Here is a 13,789-nt window from a genome sequence, read left to right as displayed (position 1 = left end):
GCTTCCTGCAAGGCCAGCAGTGCAGTGAGAGCCTTGGCAGCGAGGGCAGCCGGGCTGAGCTCCACTGTCAGTGCTTTTCATCTGTTGTTGATCTGAGGAACTTCACTGGAGCTCCCAGGGGAGCTGTCTGCCCCTCCTGCCTCTCCTGCCCCTCCTGCCCTGCAATGAAGGAGCACTGAAACATGACTGCTTCCAGAAAGTGCTGATTCAAACGAGCTCTGCCAGGCTGCTGCGGGTCAGGAGAGCTCCCAGGTCAAATCCACTCTTGGGGAAGGAGCTGCAAGTAAAGATGCCTCATGGTGAGCTGTGCTGGTGTTAATTCTGGAGCTCCCTTTCTAGCCAAAGCCCTTGAGCCACGCTGGTGTTGCTCTCCCCCTGCCCAGCAGACATTGCTGCTCAGCTGTTTGGTTTTATCCCTTCCTAATTTTACAAGAAGTGACAGTAAATCTATTCCGTATGCACAAGACTGTGTGGGGTGTTTAAACAACCATTTGCACCCAGATCAGGTGATGGCTTTGGGGTATCTCCTGGCAATGTGGGTTGGTGCAGGATATGTTAGGCTGTAAAAGTTAACGTTCAGAGCCTGATACTCGATCTGCAAGAGCAGGAGAGCATTTGGCCATGAGCTGTGCTGTGTGGGGCCATGCCATGGCCTGTGGGTGCCTGGGGTTTCAGAGGTGCCACCAAGGGGTGTCAGGGATGTCTCCTATCAGACCTTCCTGCAGATACTGCCATTGAAGGGCTCCCAAGCACAGCCAAGAGTACCTACACAGCTTGTCTGCACATCGAAAAGGACCATTAGCTTGGGAGGAGGAGGAGGAGAGGGGGGAGCAAGGGGACGCGGCAGAGGAAGATAAGGCTGTGGAGCAGAGGATTTGTGGGAAGTTAATGGGCGTTGAATTGGCATTATGCCCCAGCAAGTTCTCATTTCCCTGGCTCTGTGCTGGCTCATCCCCACCCCAGAGCAGAGAGGGAGCAGGATGCACCCACAGCTGAGGGCTGTGCCCCAGAACATCATGGCCAGGGTGTGCAGGGAGCCAGTGGCCCTGGGACCTTGGGCACACAGCAGGTGGCAAAAGGGATAAAGCAGAGGAAAATGAGGTTGCTGCGCTGCTGCCCCGTGGGTGACGCTGAGGGAGATGCTCCATTTTAAATCAAACTCAGATCAAAGTGGAGATGGCTCCTCTGCTGCTTGGGGATGCACAAGGCTGTGTCTGAGCTCATAACGTAAGGGCAGCTTTTACTACACAAAGCTATCTCCTTGTTCTGCTTCACTCCTCAATGCCCTCACAACAGCCCAGTATTTGCTCTGCTTCATATTCCATTGGCTTGGAAGAACTGGGGGGAGATTGCCATGGCTTCCCCTCTGGGCAGGAGCGGCAGCAGGACTTGGCCTCTGCCTGCTCTGAACTGGGCAGGATGCTGGCTCTGTAGGAGAGTTATTTTTGAGGCTTCCTTTTTTCTAGCACTGGGGTAGGGTAGAGCTCAGCCTGCTCCCCCAGGGTAAGTCTCTGATGAGGAGCCAAGGTGCAGCAGGGCTGGGGACTGGCAGCGCTGTCCAGCCCCATGGGAAGCACTGCAGCTTCCCTCTCCATGGGGCAGGGAGATGCCATCGCCTTGGCCAAAGCAGGAATGCCCCAGTGTTGTTATTAGGTCTCCAGCTCAGGGATAACAGCTCTTCTCCTCTGCCTCCTGAGCACTCTAAGAAGCAGCACCATGACTTAAGTCCTTCCCTCTGTCCCCTGTGTCCTTGACATGCCACCCTGGGGAGGCCTCAGCCATGCAGGAACATGACAGCAGTGCTTGGCATAGGCTCAGGAGCATCCTTGATGGGGTGTGCTGGGTTTGGTAGCCACTGGTGAGGGGTCAGCCCTGGGGATGTGACTGCAGGTGCTTTGGCCCTGGCATCTGCGTTCCCCTCCTTCATGTCCCCCACAGAGCTCAGAGATGCCTGGGACAGGTCTGAGAGCAGCAAGGGGACGTGGTGGGATGGTCACCTGCAGGCCAGACCCTGCTTGGTCCAGTGGTTCCTGCGAGACTTTTTCCCCGCTCTCATTGCCTTGCTCAGGCCTGGATGGATGAAATGGACTTTAGAGCCCCAAATCCCTTAATCTCCAGTATACTTAGCAGTATTAGGCAGCCTACAGAAGTCACATACGCAGTAATTGCACTCAGTGGAGGACACTCTCACAATTTCATGCTGGAAGAAAACGTGTTACTCATTTTCCCCAGTCTCCCACCCATCTCTGCAGAAGTGCATTGGAGCCACGATAGGGATACGTTAAACATGCAGAGAAATGTCATAGCTGAAATACAGCCTGCTCTCCTGCCAATTAACCGAGGCAGCCTTGCAGAAGCTGTACGGGGTGAAATCTGCTCAAAGTGAGGCCTAAAGCTTCAGCACATCTTAGCTACTAATGCTAAGCAAGTTATGCTAAGCAATTAATAGCCTTTACTTCTTTACAGCCCTCCCTTTGTTTTTATTAAGCATCCCTGCTAATACATTTAGCAAAGCTTGCAAAGCCTTTCAAAAAGCACGATCAGCTTCCATAATCTTATATACAGAATGATCACAAGCACCAGACCTAATAGACTCAAAGCTAGTATGATTACCACTGGGTGGAGCAGGAGGTTATAAATTCCTGTGGCTGTAGATGACCACCCCGGGAGAGTTTCCCACCAGTGGTGTTTTCCGTCTTTTTTTCCTCTTTTGAACACACGCCGCATTTCATCCCCATTATGGTGGACAGTGATTATAGTTTCTTTCTATCAATTCATATATGTTTTAATACTTGATGTAAGTCATCATGTTGTGATAATTTCCTTACCAGCATTAAGATTAATTCCGGTTGAAGTAGGTAACAAGTCTTTAACTAGTGTATAATTAGACTGTAACAACTGGCAGGACGTAACAGGAGCTGTATAATTAAAATCATACCCTATAATTCCACTAAAGTTATGAATGCAAATACTTGAATGATTACTCTTGTCTGCAATAATATCACCTACTAATATAAAACCACAAAGGGTCCTTAAGAAAACTTATCCTTTTCCAATATACATAAGTGCAGTTGCAGGGATTTCATTGGCATGTGTTTCAAAATGACAAACATTTTGCTCAGTGTCAAGACGTGTCTTGGGGTTTAACGCCGTCACAGTTGAATCCTTGTTGTTCCCATATACTGTTTTCTACCTGTGTCCACCTTTTGGTATCCATACTTTATGTTCTGTGGGAAGGAGGATGATTGTATTGTGATTTAGTGCAACAGTTGGCTATGTGCTGTATACTGAAGCATGTTATTATTAAGACAGAAACTGTGACCTTATTGTTAATGGGGTCATCACTGGCCGAATACCACCAGGATTGAAATTCTCTTCCAGTTGTATTGTCCCAAGGTACTTTTCAAACCTCTGTGGGTAAGGTGCTGCATTTGCCTACCCTTGTAGTTGCTGCCACTGTGGAGTGCATCCACAGTTGAGTGTGGATACATCTAAGAGCTGGTGAAGGATTGCCCTGGGCCATTCCAAGTGCCTCTACAATCAGCTAGTGGTCTCTCTCATTAATTTTCTCCCACAGAGGCAATGTATCAGACAAGAGCCTTTGATTAGTCCCCAGTGCTAATAAAGAGGATGGCAATGGGTGTTCTAATTTGCTTAAATCACTTGTTGTTGCACTTAGTTTATTTAGGAACACTTCAACATCTATACCATTTAGGACTCCCAGTCCTGTCCCTGTAATACCAGTTGCATCCCTCCCTGTTTGCTTTGAAGGGGGATGAGCAGGGAAAGGGTAATCACTCCTGGCTCAACACTTCACAAGTGATGTTAATTGTATACTATTACTTCTTAAACTACTATCTGTCATCACGCAACAACTGGTATTAAGTCTTGAGCAGCAGCTGGTATTATCATGCAATGAGACCTGTCCTTCTGCTTACCTCTGCCCAGGCTAAATTATAAACCTTATCTGATGGACACCAGCCAGGTGTTTCAGGAATTGGGAACCTTGTTCCTATATAATCTAGGAAAACTATCTTCCCTTTGGATTTGTTAACTTTCCAATAATCCAGATCATCCATCATTTTTATCCTTAGCCATGCTGCAGCAGTAACAGAGTCAATAATACCAAGAGTAGTGAGATGTCCCATTCGTTCTCAGCTGATGTGAGAGTTTTTCCAGGAGTCAGTCATTTGTCAGCTGGCTGGCTGGTTACCACCTGCCTGATGGGAGAATGGTGTATCCATCTTTCTTTTCCCAAACTTAACAGCAAAATAGGAACATAGTAAGATGGTATATGGTGCTTCCCACTTGGGTTCCAGTTTGTATTTTCATGAGAACATGTTAATTAAAATGTCATCTCCAGGTTGTATATCATGGACCCGTATTTCCAGAGGTGTGGGCTGATACCATGGAGCATATTCTGTTATTTTCAAACCCCTCCTGCATATATATGATGCATTGTGTCAACCATTCGTCAGATGAGACCAGTAGGTGTCTTAACTGGGTATTACCTTCTTTAATAAGGCCCAGTGTCAACCTTTCTTGTGGGAAAGGCTTCTACCCAGCCTAGTAACTGATGTATTATCACTAACAAACGCAGTCATTGCTGCTATATCAGGCAAGGCACTTCCTTACCTAATTTCTGTAGTGGCCTTGGTATGTGGCTGGACAATACATCATAGCAATTTCTCTGGGTAGCTGGGGCTGATTCCAGCACTTGTGTATTTCTTGTCCACTTGATACTTTTTTCCCCAACGATGTGAAAAATCCTCATTTTTTCCATAGCTTTGCCATTGTGTGGCATGAACCCTGACAGTACACAGAGAGTTTTTTGGCTCATTTCCCTTTTCGCAGTACATGTCAGGGCTGCCAGTTCACCCTGTCCTTGCTGGGAGTGTGCCGTGGTTGCACTAAGCAATTAATACCCTTTATTTCTTCACAAGGTGAGGAGCCAGTCTCTCATCTTTACAGCTGGGTGTTTGTACGTCCCATGCCTGGTGCTGCTCCTGTTTGCAGAGCCGATAACTGATGGCAGAGAAGACTTTACTGTCTGAGGAATACTTATGCAAACAAGCACAATGGCTTAATAGGGAACACCCAGAGAAATCTCCAAAGAAAGCACCATAAATTCCCCTTCCTGTGGATTTATGGGGAGACTTTTCACAGATATTTATGGTTTCCCAGGTGCGTTGTTGTGACTCCTTTGCGCAGATTTGCATGGCGTGCTCCAGGAGCTGATGAGAGGGGAACGTTGATGGGGCAGCCCAGCGTTCTACCAGGATGGTAATGATGGAAATGGCTCCTTAATCCCGTGGTGAATTCCTCTTGTGTGCAGCAGCTGAAGCTCTGCCAGCACCAGCTGAGCACCTGGAGAGGCTGGCAAGTGGGGCTGGCTGGATTTAGGTGGCCCTGATCAATTTAGATGGTCCTGGTGCAATGCAAGGGTAGGTGACCTGCCACAGCCCTGTCTGAACGTGCTGTCCCATCCACCCCTTCAGGGCTGGGCTGCACCAACACTCCCCTGCTGCTGTCCACAGCCAACCCATTGAACCACATCTCTTTTTCTCTTCCTTTGCAGGTTCCTTGCCTCACCAGCAGGTCCTTGTAGGGTTTCAGCTCTGGTAAGTGCAGTTGTGTTTTCTCCTTGCTGAGTTCACGTCTGTTGTGAAAGTGTCACATGGGGTTGGAAGGGCACTGGGGCTGGGCACCACCACTGCTCCCCAGGCAGGTGGAAGAACCTGAGTATGCCCCTGTTAAGGAGCCAGTTCCTGCTGCACTTCACCCCAGAATTATTTCCCCTGTGTGTGAAAATACTCTGAGATAAGTCTGTCAGTGCCCTCCCATAGTCCATGAAGGCAATCAGTGTGGGCATCTTTAATCCTTCCTGGGAAATCTTTGTTGGACGGGAACTGAAACCTTGGTGATTGGCATGATGATTGTAATAAAAGCTGGGAGGCATTTCCACTGGGTGTGACTCAGGGGACCTTTGGAACAATAAGAAGGTGAACTGATGGGTGGAAGGAGAGCACAACCTGTCTGGGGACATTTGCACAGGAGCCAGGCTTAGAGGAGCATTTCAGACCTAGAAGAAACGTGCATGTCAGAAGCTGCAGTCCTGGCTGCAAGCTAGTGTTGTCACCTGTAACCTTTCCAGGGATGTGCTCCTCTCAGGCCACCCTCTCTGCCACCAGCCACCCAGCTGACTCTCCTGAGGGACTAGTGGGTAGAAGGATAACATTTCTGGGCTTTCTCAGGCTCAAGTCCCTGTGCCATTCAGTGTTTGATGTTTTCATGCTTCTGAAGTCCCCATGGGTTTTCTAACGTTACCTTTAACCCAGCAGAAAGGGTCCTGGTTCTGTGCTGAGGTAAATTAGCAGGGGTGTCTCGCAATCAGCATCGCTACCGCTTATTGTGTCATCTTAACCTTTGTCCTCTTGACGCGTTTTTTAAAAAAAGTATGCATTTATCCAAAGAAACAGCCTCTTTGTTTGATGCTATCTGTTGGTTTGAAAATTAAGTCCCATGGAAGGCATTGACATCAGCCATGTGCTCAAGGGTTTGTCACTGATGTCCCAGGTTGCATAGTCTCATTGAACTTGAAGGGTTTTCTTTTCTTTAGCTGCAAATGGTTCACTATTTGAGACCTCAAATTAGTGAAGGGAGGATTGTTATGGTGATCTCAGGGTTTTGGGGTGCTGCTGGCATGACCTTGCTCTGAGACAGAGCTGTTCTACGACAGGGACACCGCTGTCTGGGGCATATGTAACCATGGCAGGGGGCAAGCGAAGGTTGTGGATCCTGGTGCCTAGGGACCTGCCCTGATGTCTTCTCCTTGTGCATCCATCTCACCAGAGGGCATCGGGCATGGTGTGAGCTTACCCCAGAAGCCATTCCTCACTCCTAAACTGTGCAGAGACTCCTCATCCGTGATGCTTTGCTCGTGACCTTGGCAGCCTCAGCTGGGAGCAGCTCAGGCCCTTGGGAGAGCAGTGCTGTGTTGAGGAAGCAGCACTGCCACACTCCAAGCACGTGGAGAAACTCCAGCCAATAGGCTGATGAACCAATCAAGGGATTTTTCTGTGTCAGGGCTGTGTTGTGTTGGGAAGTGAACATACAGCTCTGTCTTCCCAGACAATTCCTGCAGGAACAGCTCTGGCCACACTCCCTCCAGCAGCAAAAAGCAAGTGTCTGTAGCTGCAGAGTGAGGACAGGCAAGACAGGACCCACTGGTCCTCCAAAAAGGGGAGAAAGTGGAAAATGGCTTGGAGGAGGGGGCAGTGGGGGAGAAGTGGCCATGGTGGTAGACCTGCCTCTCCTGACACAACGTAATCAGCTCATGGCTTCTTCTCCCCAATCCTCTTACACCCCTCCCGTTGCACATCTCTCCCCAGACGTGGCCATGTGTGTTAGCAGAGATAAAAGCTCTCTTCCCACACGGGCTCTTCTTCCCCAGCATGCTTAATCATGAGCCAGTGTGAGATCATGTGCCTTCCTGAGAGAAGCCCTGGGCTTGGCTCTTCACTCTCCCTCCCTGCCTCTTGCCTTTTGCCTCGGTTCCCACTCGGCCCCGCACCCCGGGGCTCCCCGCACGCCCCTGCAGCCTGCGCAGCCATCACGTGCCTCTGATAAATGAGCTTCATCTGCACCCAAAATTAATCACATTGTCATGCTGGCAGAGGATGAGGCAGCTGCGCTGAAATGCCTGAATCCCTGGCTAATTTATCACAGGGGCTGGATGCAGTGCTGCTCCGCAGCTCCTGCCGCATGGGGACATGCTCCGGAGAGGCAGATGGTGACGAGGAGCTGTGGGGCCTGGGAGTGAATGCTCAGGAGGACACATTCTCCTCCTCCCCAGAGCTCAGCCACTGATTTTCAACCAGGAGAACCTGGTGGGAGATTGCCAGTGCCCAGGAGGGCTAATGCTGCTGGCAACAGCCCAGATCCTCCAAGCCACCTCGGACCTGGAAGCTGATGTGTCCTCCTGCACCGGAGCATGCTCGGGAACCCGGAGCAGAAGACTAATGAAGGAAATGAATATGAGGGAATTATTCCAGGACTTCCAAAGCTATGGTCTTTGTGGATGGTGGAAGCAGGAGGCAGCCAGACAGGCTGATGTGTCTTGTTCACTTCATTGCTCCAGTTTTGCTCATCAGAAGCAAAGTGTTCACTGGCTGTGCCCGTGGTGCCTGAGATGGGCTGGGATCAGCATGGAGAACCAGCTCCAGAGCCAAGGGCTTCCAGCTGGGCCAGTTCCTGGTACAGGATGTCAAGGATGGGGGCCAGTTGTGATGTTCACTCCTGGTGTTGTGCATCTTTCTGGGATCCACATCATCCTGCTTGCCAGCTGCTCCTCTCCACTTCAGTGTGGGTTTGCTGGGCAAAATCTCTTCTCCTAAGTCCATCCCTAGGACAGACGTGGGTTTCTCCAATATATTCACTCTTGCTTGTCTTGTGGTAATTAATTACTAATTCCAGACCAGACTCAGCTCTGGAGTGCTCGTTAACTAATTGGATGCCTTCCAGCAAATCCCAGCAGTCCCTGCACGATGGGAAAGTCATGCATTCCTTGTCTGCTTCCTCATTACTTTGTCCCCCATAGTCGATGGGAGCACCCTGGGAGAGATCCACTGGGGCTGCTCTCCTGGAGCTAGCAGGGGGCTGCTGACAGCACAGCAGGTGCTTCCTTGGGGGTGTATAATAATGGACAGCAAAGCAAAGCAACACACAGATGCCCTGTAAAGTGACTGGTGGCATCCTTTGCTGCACTCCCAGCTGCTGGGAGAGGCTGGAAACCTGCTCTGCCCACTGGTCTCTCAGGGCTTCACACCAACTCTCTTTGCAGATGTTGTTGGGTCTGGGTTTTTTCCTCACAGCCTGGCAGAAATGCTGGAAAACTGTTGTCCTGTGCAGTCTGAAGCTCTGTGTTGCTCACGTCTTGCTGTCATGGGGAGAACTGGTCCCATGTTTTTAGAGAAAAGAGGCTTTTATCAATAAAATTGAGCTGCTGGTGCTCCCAGCAGCTTGCCCAGACAAAACGGTGAATGGCTTTTGTTAAAACTTTAAATCTTAACTTACAAGGGCATGGACTCCCTTAGATCAGCCATAAACTGGTGTTTTGAGGAGGGAGAAGGGGTGTTTTGGTCTCCTGTGCCTGTGAGGACCCGTGGGGTCTCTGGCCACTGGGCACCAGCAGTCATGGGCAACTGAGCAAGAGACAGTGGAAAGCTCAGTCTGAGCATCTCTGAGCCTCGTCCTCAGACCCTGCAGCCTGCTGTGCTGACACAGGAGCTCTCCTCCCTCCTCACCTGCATGCTTCAGAGTGGATTTTAGGGCTGGGCTGTGCTTGTGCCTCTGTTTCCAAGCTCTTTGGAGAGGCAGATGTGTGCATGCCTGGGAGCAGGAGACATGTCTGACCTGATGTTCATCCTTATTTCAACTCCCCCAGGGCCTTTGGGGGATGATGCAGCCTTCAGTCAGCACTGAGTTACAGTTCTCTTGGCTCAGTTACATGTTCAGAGTGAGCTGCTGCCAAGGCAAGGGCTCCCATGGGTGCCACCCCTAACCCTGGTGGCATGGTGATGGGTCCCGGTGGTCAGCACTGCTCAGCCTTGTTGAGGCTGCCTTATCTTTTTCCTATGCCCTTTTTTTTTAAGTCAGGGCTGCAGCTGAGGTTTTGTAGGCATCCCTTTGCCAAAACATGACTGGCTTGTGCCCGCTGTTGAGTGGAGAGGCCAGGGAGGAGCTGGGAAGCAGCTGAGATGTGACATGGGGAACTGGAGATGTGTGGTGACACCGGAGCAAGAATTGGTCACACGGCCTAGGAGATTACAGCTCGAGTCTCCAGAGAGCGTGTTGAGAGGGTGGCAGGCAGAGCTCCTGGGGAGCCTGGAGCAGAGGACACCGATGCTGGGAGACTCCAAGAGATGCCTTTGCTTGGGCTGTGTGAGGAGGAGCGCTGAGGGTCAGTCCCAGGTCTCACAGAGCTGGCTGGGACAGGGCAGGACCTCCTGCCAGAGTCAGGCCTGGGCAGTCACTGCTGGCTCTGCTCAGCATTTCCCATCCCCTGGGCTGGGAGGGAGCCCAAACACCGCTCCAGGAATGGCAGAGAGAGGCGTCCCCAGGAGCACATGGGATCCTCCAAGGATGCTGCGCCACCTCGGCAGAGGGAAGCACTTGTCTGCCCAAAGAAAAGGCTTTTCCAGACTCTGTTGGAGCCTGGGGAAAGCCTGTTGTGGCTATTTTGAAGCACTTTGCAGTTGGAGGTGCCAAGTCTTTAGGATTCAGAGTACAGTTTCTGAAAGGATCTGTTCCCTAGAAATTCGAAGTAACTGACTGCAGATCCCTGTGTACCAGCAAGCAGGGCACCACTCAAGGACTTGTCATGGCAGGGCTGACACCAGCCTGCTTTTTCCTAGGTGCAAATAACTGTGCCACAGATTACATCAACTTTGCTATCCATTAACAACTGCTCCTTTGATCGTTTGTCAGTGTGAAGGAACTGGAAGAGTTTCTTTGGGTCTAGTCCATCCCCAGAGTAGTAAATTGGACATCTCCTGTCCCTCTGTCTCTTGTACAATCCATATGGATGTAATGGATTTAGTGGCATCTTGCACTTTCCTCTGTCAGGGCACAAATAATGGTATTTCACCCTGGCACCCAGTGGTGCAAAACCTCTGCACCCACATTTTGGAGAGGGCTGTGCTGTGAGTCCCCCACCTGTGCTCCTCTGAGCTCAGCCTTTGGGTGTTGAGCATGGTTTGAGAGGAGTTGGGCATGGTTTGTGTGGGGGTTTGGAATGGTTTGTGTTTCCTTGAACCACTGCACTTTTGGACAGAGCTGGAAGCAGCAGCCTCCCTGGCACGCCCCAAAGCCAGCTCCAGGGAGCTGAAATAACCTGGTGTGACTCTGCAGAGCTTGATTTCTAGTCCCTGTCATTAAACACCCAGCTGTTGAGATCTTTTATGTGTATTCAAAGTGAGACTTGGCAGGCTGAGTTAGCAGGGAGCTCGCCTCGGTGACCAGGAAAGTCTGTTGAGCTCTTAAACCGAACTCATCATACCTCAGGCAGGATGGGCAGGGATCTGAGCACGCCAGAGATGCTTTCATGGGCTGAGCTGGTGAGACTGGATGGGAAACTCTGCTGTGTTACTGCTGGTATCCAGCCCACGGGAGCTTCCTTAAAGATGGGGTCTCCAGACACCCAAGGAAGTACCCAGAGCCCCCCTAAGGCACAGAGGGGCTACATTTTGTTCTGAGGTCTTGAAGGGAGAAGAGGGCTCAGCATCTGGAGATTTTTCAGGCAATGCCTGAGCTGAGCCTAAGGATAACCACATCATCACACTGGAGCTGGCAGGAGAAGATGGCTGCTCCCCTAAATTCCAGATTTGTCCATCACTAGCGATAATGCACCGAGAAATAAATGTCACTTACAAAATTTATGGGAGAGCTGCTTTGCTAGTCTCCTTTTTTTAAGGTTATACTAAAAATTAAACCACATTTCGCCCCAAGGGGGAGCGGCAGGCTGTCACCGTAACAAATGTCCCGGTGTGTCACGGAGCAGCACACATGTGTGTGCACACAGCGTTCGAGAGCAGGGCGGCGCAAGCGGAGCCGCTCACGTGGCTGCTCAGCGGAGGAAAATCGTTATTTTTATACTTACACTTTATATGGCACTTTCCTGGCCGCGTAATAAAAAAAAAAAAAAAAAAAAAAGGAAAAACATCGGAGAGTTACACAAGCTCAAAACCGAGTTCCCACTATAAAACCTGGCGCGTTACTTCTTTGTGCAGCAGAAGCCCGGACTCCCGGCAGCACGGGCGGGATGGGATCCCGGAGCCGCATGGCGAGGGCACCATCAGCTCGCAGAAAGTGTTTTTCTAAGGTTAAGCAGGGATCAGTGTGGCTTGGAGGACTGTTTTCCCTCCTTGCCCGAGCGCTGGGGCGGCCGTTCGAGCTCCGGCTCTCCCGGCCGCTCCCGTGCCCCGGCTGTGGGACGTTCACCAGCTCTGGCAGCGGAGCTAATGCGATTAAGGGCTTTTCTCACCCTCCGCCCAGCGCTCATTAACATTTCCCTGCTAAGGAGTTTAGAAGCGTCGCCTCATCTCGCCGCAGCTTTGGTTTGCGACGAGGGGAGCGGGCGGGCGGTGCAGGGGGGAAGGCGCCCCGACCCTCTGGGGTCTGTCCGGACAGCCACAGGGCCACAGAGGGAGGGGACGAGGCTGGGAGAGCCGCTGCAATGCAGTGCAGTGCCACCCACCAAACGCTGCCAGCAAGGAGTCCTATTTCTGCCGGGGACCGCCAGCTGGGGAAGGCAGGTGCCCTGCTTGAGGGAGGGTGAGGCTGCCTGCCTGCTAGCCTGCAAACGGAGACCTACAAACAGCTTCTCTGGGGTGTCACAACCCCGTCCTCTGCGCAGGCAGGGAGAGAACCCAGTTTTGGAAGCCTCCTTCTCAGATCTCACAATCGGGAACCAGGAGAGATATTTTTATTTGGTCTTACAAGTAGGTCTTGAGACGTCTCTAAGTGGGTGCTTCATAGTCGGCGTAGAAATAAAACCCTCCCATGTGCCACACAAAGCCCTTCACAGCAGCCAGCCCGAGGCTTTGCCCTGCTGCCTCTACTCTGTGCTCTCCTTTTGCTCCGTGTCCCTGGCCAGCTCTCCTGGAGGCACCCAGAGCAGGCTGACACGAGTTCTGACCCCTGCCCAGCAAAATTTGATGCAGGAGATGCTTCTAGACTTTCTGTGGTGGGTCCCAGATGTCTTTTTAGTCACCTGAAATGTGTCAGTCTGTGTTGAACCAAAGAAGAAAAGTGTGCTCAATGATTTTTTTTTCCCTGAATATTTTAATTCTTCCATACAGAAAACCTGATTCTCCCATGGAAATTGTGTTTCCTGTTTGAAAACAGGTTGTTAACACACCACTCAGCACTACAGAAGGCTGCTTTTCCAGGGGCTAATACTTGAAGATTGACTGATTTCAATATCTAGCATGCTACATCCTCTGATTCAGCCTTTTCCTTGCATCATCAGGGCTTTTGTGCTTTTCCTTTCTCCGATGTGGATCCTCTGGTGCCTTGCCAGCCCAGGCTCCTGCTGCAGCCTGGCTCAGCTGAGCCAAGGAAGACCTCTCCACTCTGTCTGCCTGGCTATTTCCATGAAACCTCCAGGAATTTAATAACTTTGAGATTTTCAGCTGTCACTCACAAGCTGTTGAATTTGACTGCTGAGTCAGAGAGTAATTAGGGTAGACAGACAACACGTAGAGCACGTGATGGCACAAGACTTGTTTTCTTAAGGAAGCCAACAAAAAAAATGAAAAAAGATCTAAAATTACCTATTTTCAGATTTTTTGCCTTGTTCTACCTGCAGATAGCTCTTGACTGGCAGTAAGGGAACGTGGGCTGCCTTAGGGTGGTGACACCCAGCACTGGGTGCTGTGTGGGCAGGATGGGTGTCCTTGTCCCTGCAGTCCTTGGGGACACGGGGCTGAGAACTCAGCATGGTGACTTTGGTCCCTTTGAGATGACATCGGGTGTGAATGAAGGACGTGACACGAGCATCTCCAGCAGTGCTGTGCTCTTTCAGGGCAAACCTATCAACTCAGAACCATCTTTTATAAATAAAGGAGGTTTTAATTAAAACCATGAATTGTTAGCAGTCTAATAGAATGCACATTCTGCCAAATAGCAGAGCATTCTTGGAAGTACCTGTTAAAATACTGAATGGTGCTGCCATTAAGGGATTTTGGCTGGTTGGCCAAAGGTCTGTGTCCTCCTGCAGGACACTGGA

The 13,789-nt window shown here is 50.6% G+C and overlaps 1 protein-coding gene across 1 annotated transcript in view; it reads left to right on the top strand.

Moving 5' to 3' along the window:
- LOC128794464 (uncharacterized) overlaps positions 1 to 13,789 on the top strand; it is a 77,596-nt gene that overhangs the window by 31,822 nt on the left and 31,985 nt on the right. The window contains exon 3 of the mRNA XM_053954337.1: positions 5,579 to 5,621. Coding sequence (XP_053810312.1) covers positions 5,579 to 5,621 — 43 coding nt within the window. The remainder of the gene's footprint in view (positions 1 to 5,578; positions 5,622 to 13,789) is intronic.

The sequence above is a fragment of the Vidua chalybeata genome, chromosome 13 (genome assembly GCF_026979565.1).
Source record: "Vidua chalybeata isolate OUT-0048 chromosome 13, bVidCha1 merged haplotype, whole genome shotgun sequence".
NCBI classification, from domain to species: Eukaryota; Metazoa; Chordata; class Aves; order Passeriformes; family Viduidae; genus Vidua; species Vidua chalybeata.
Note: the sequence above shows the minus strand (reverse complement) of the source record. Positions and strands in the feature narration are given on the sequence as shown.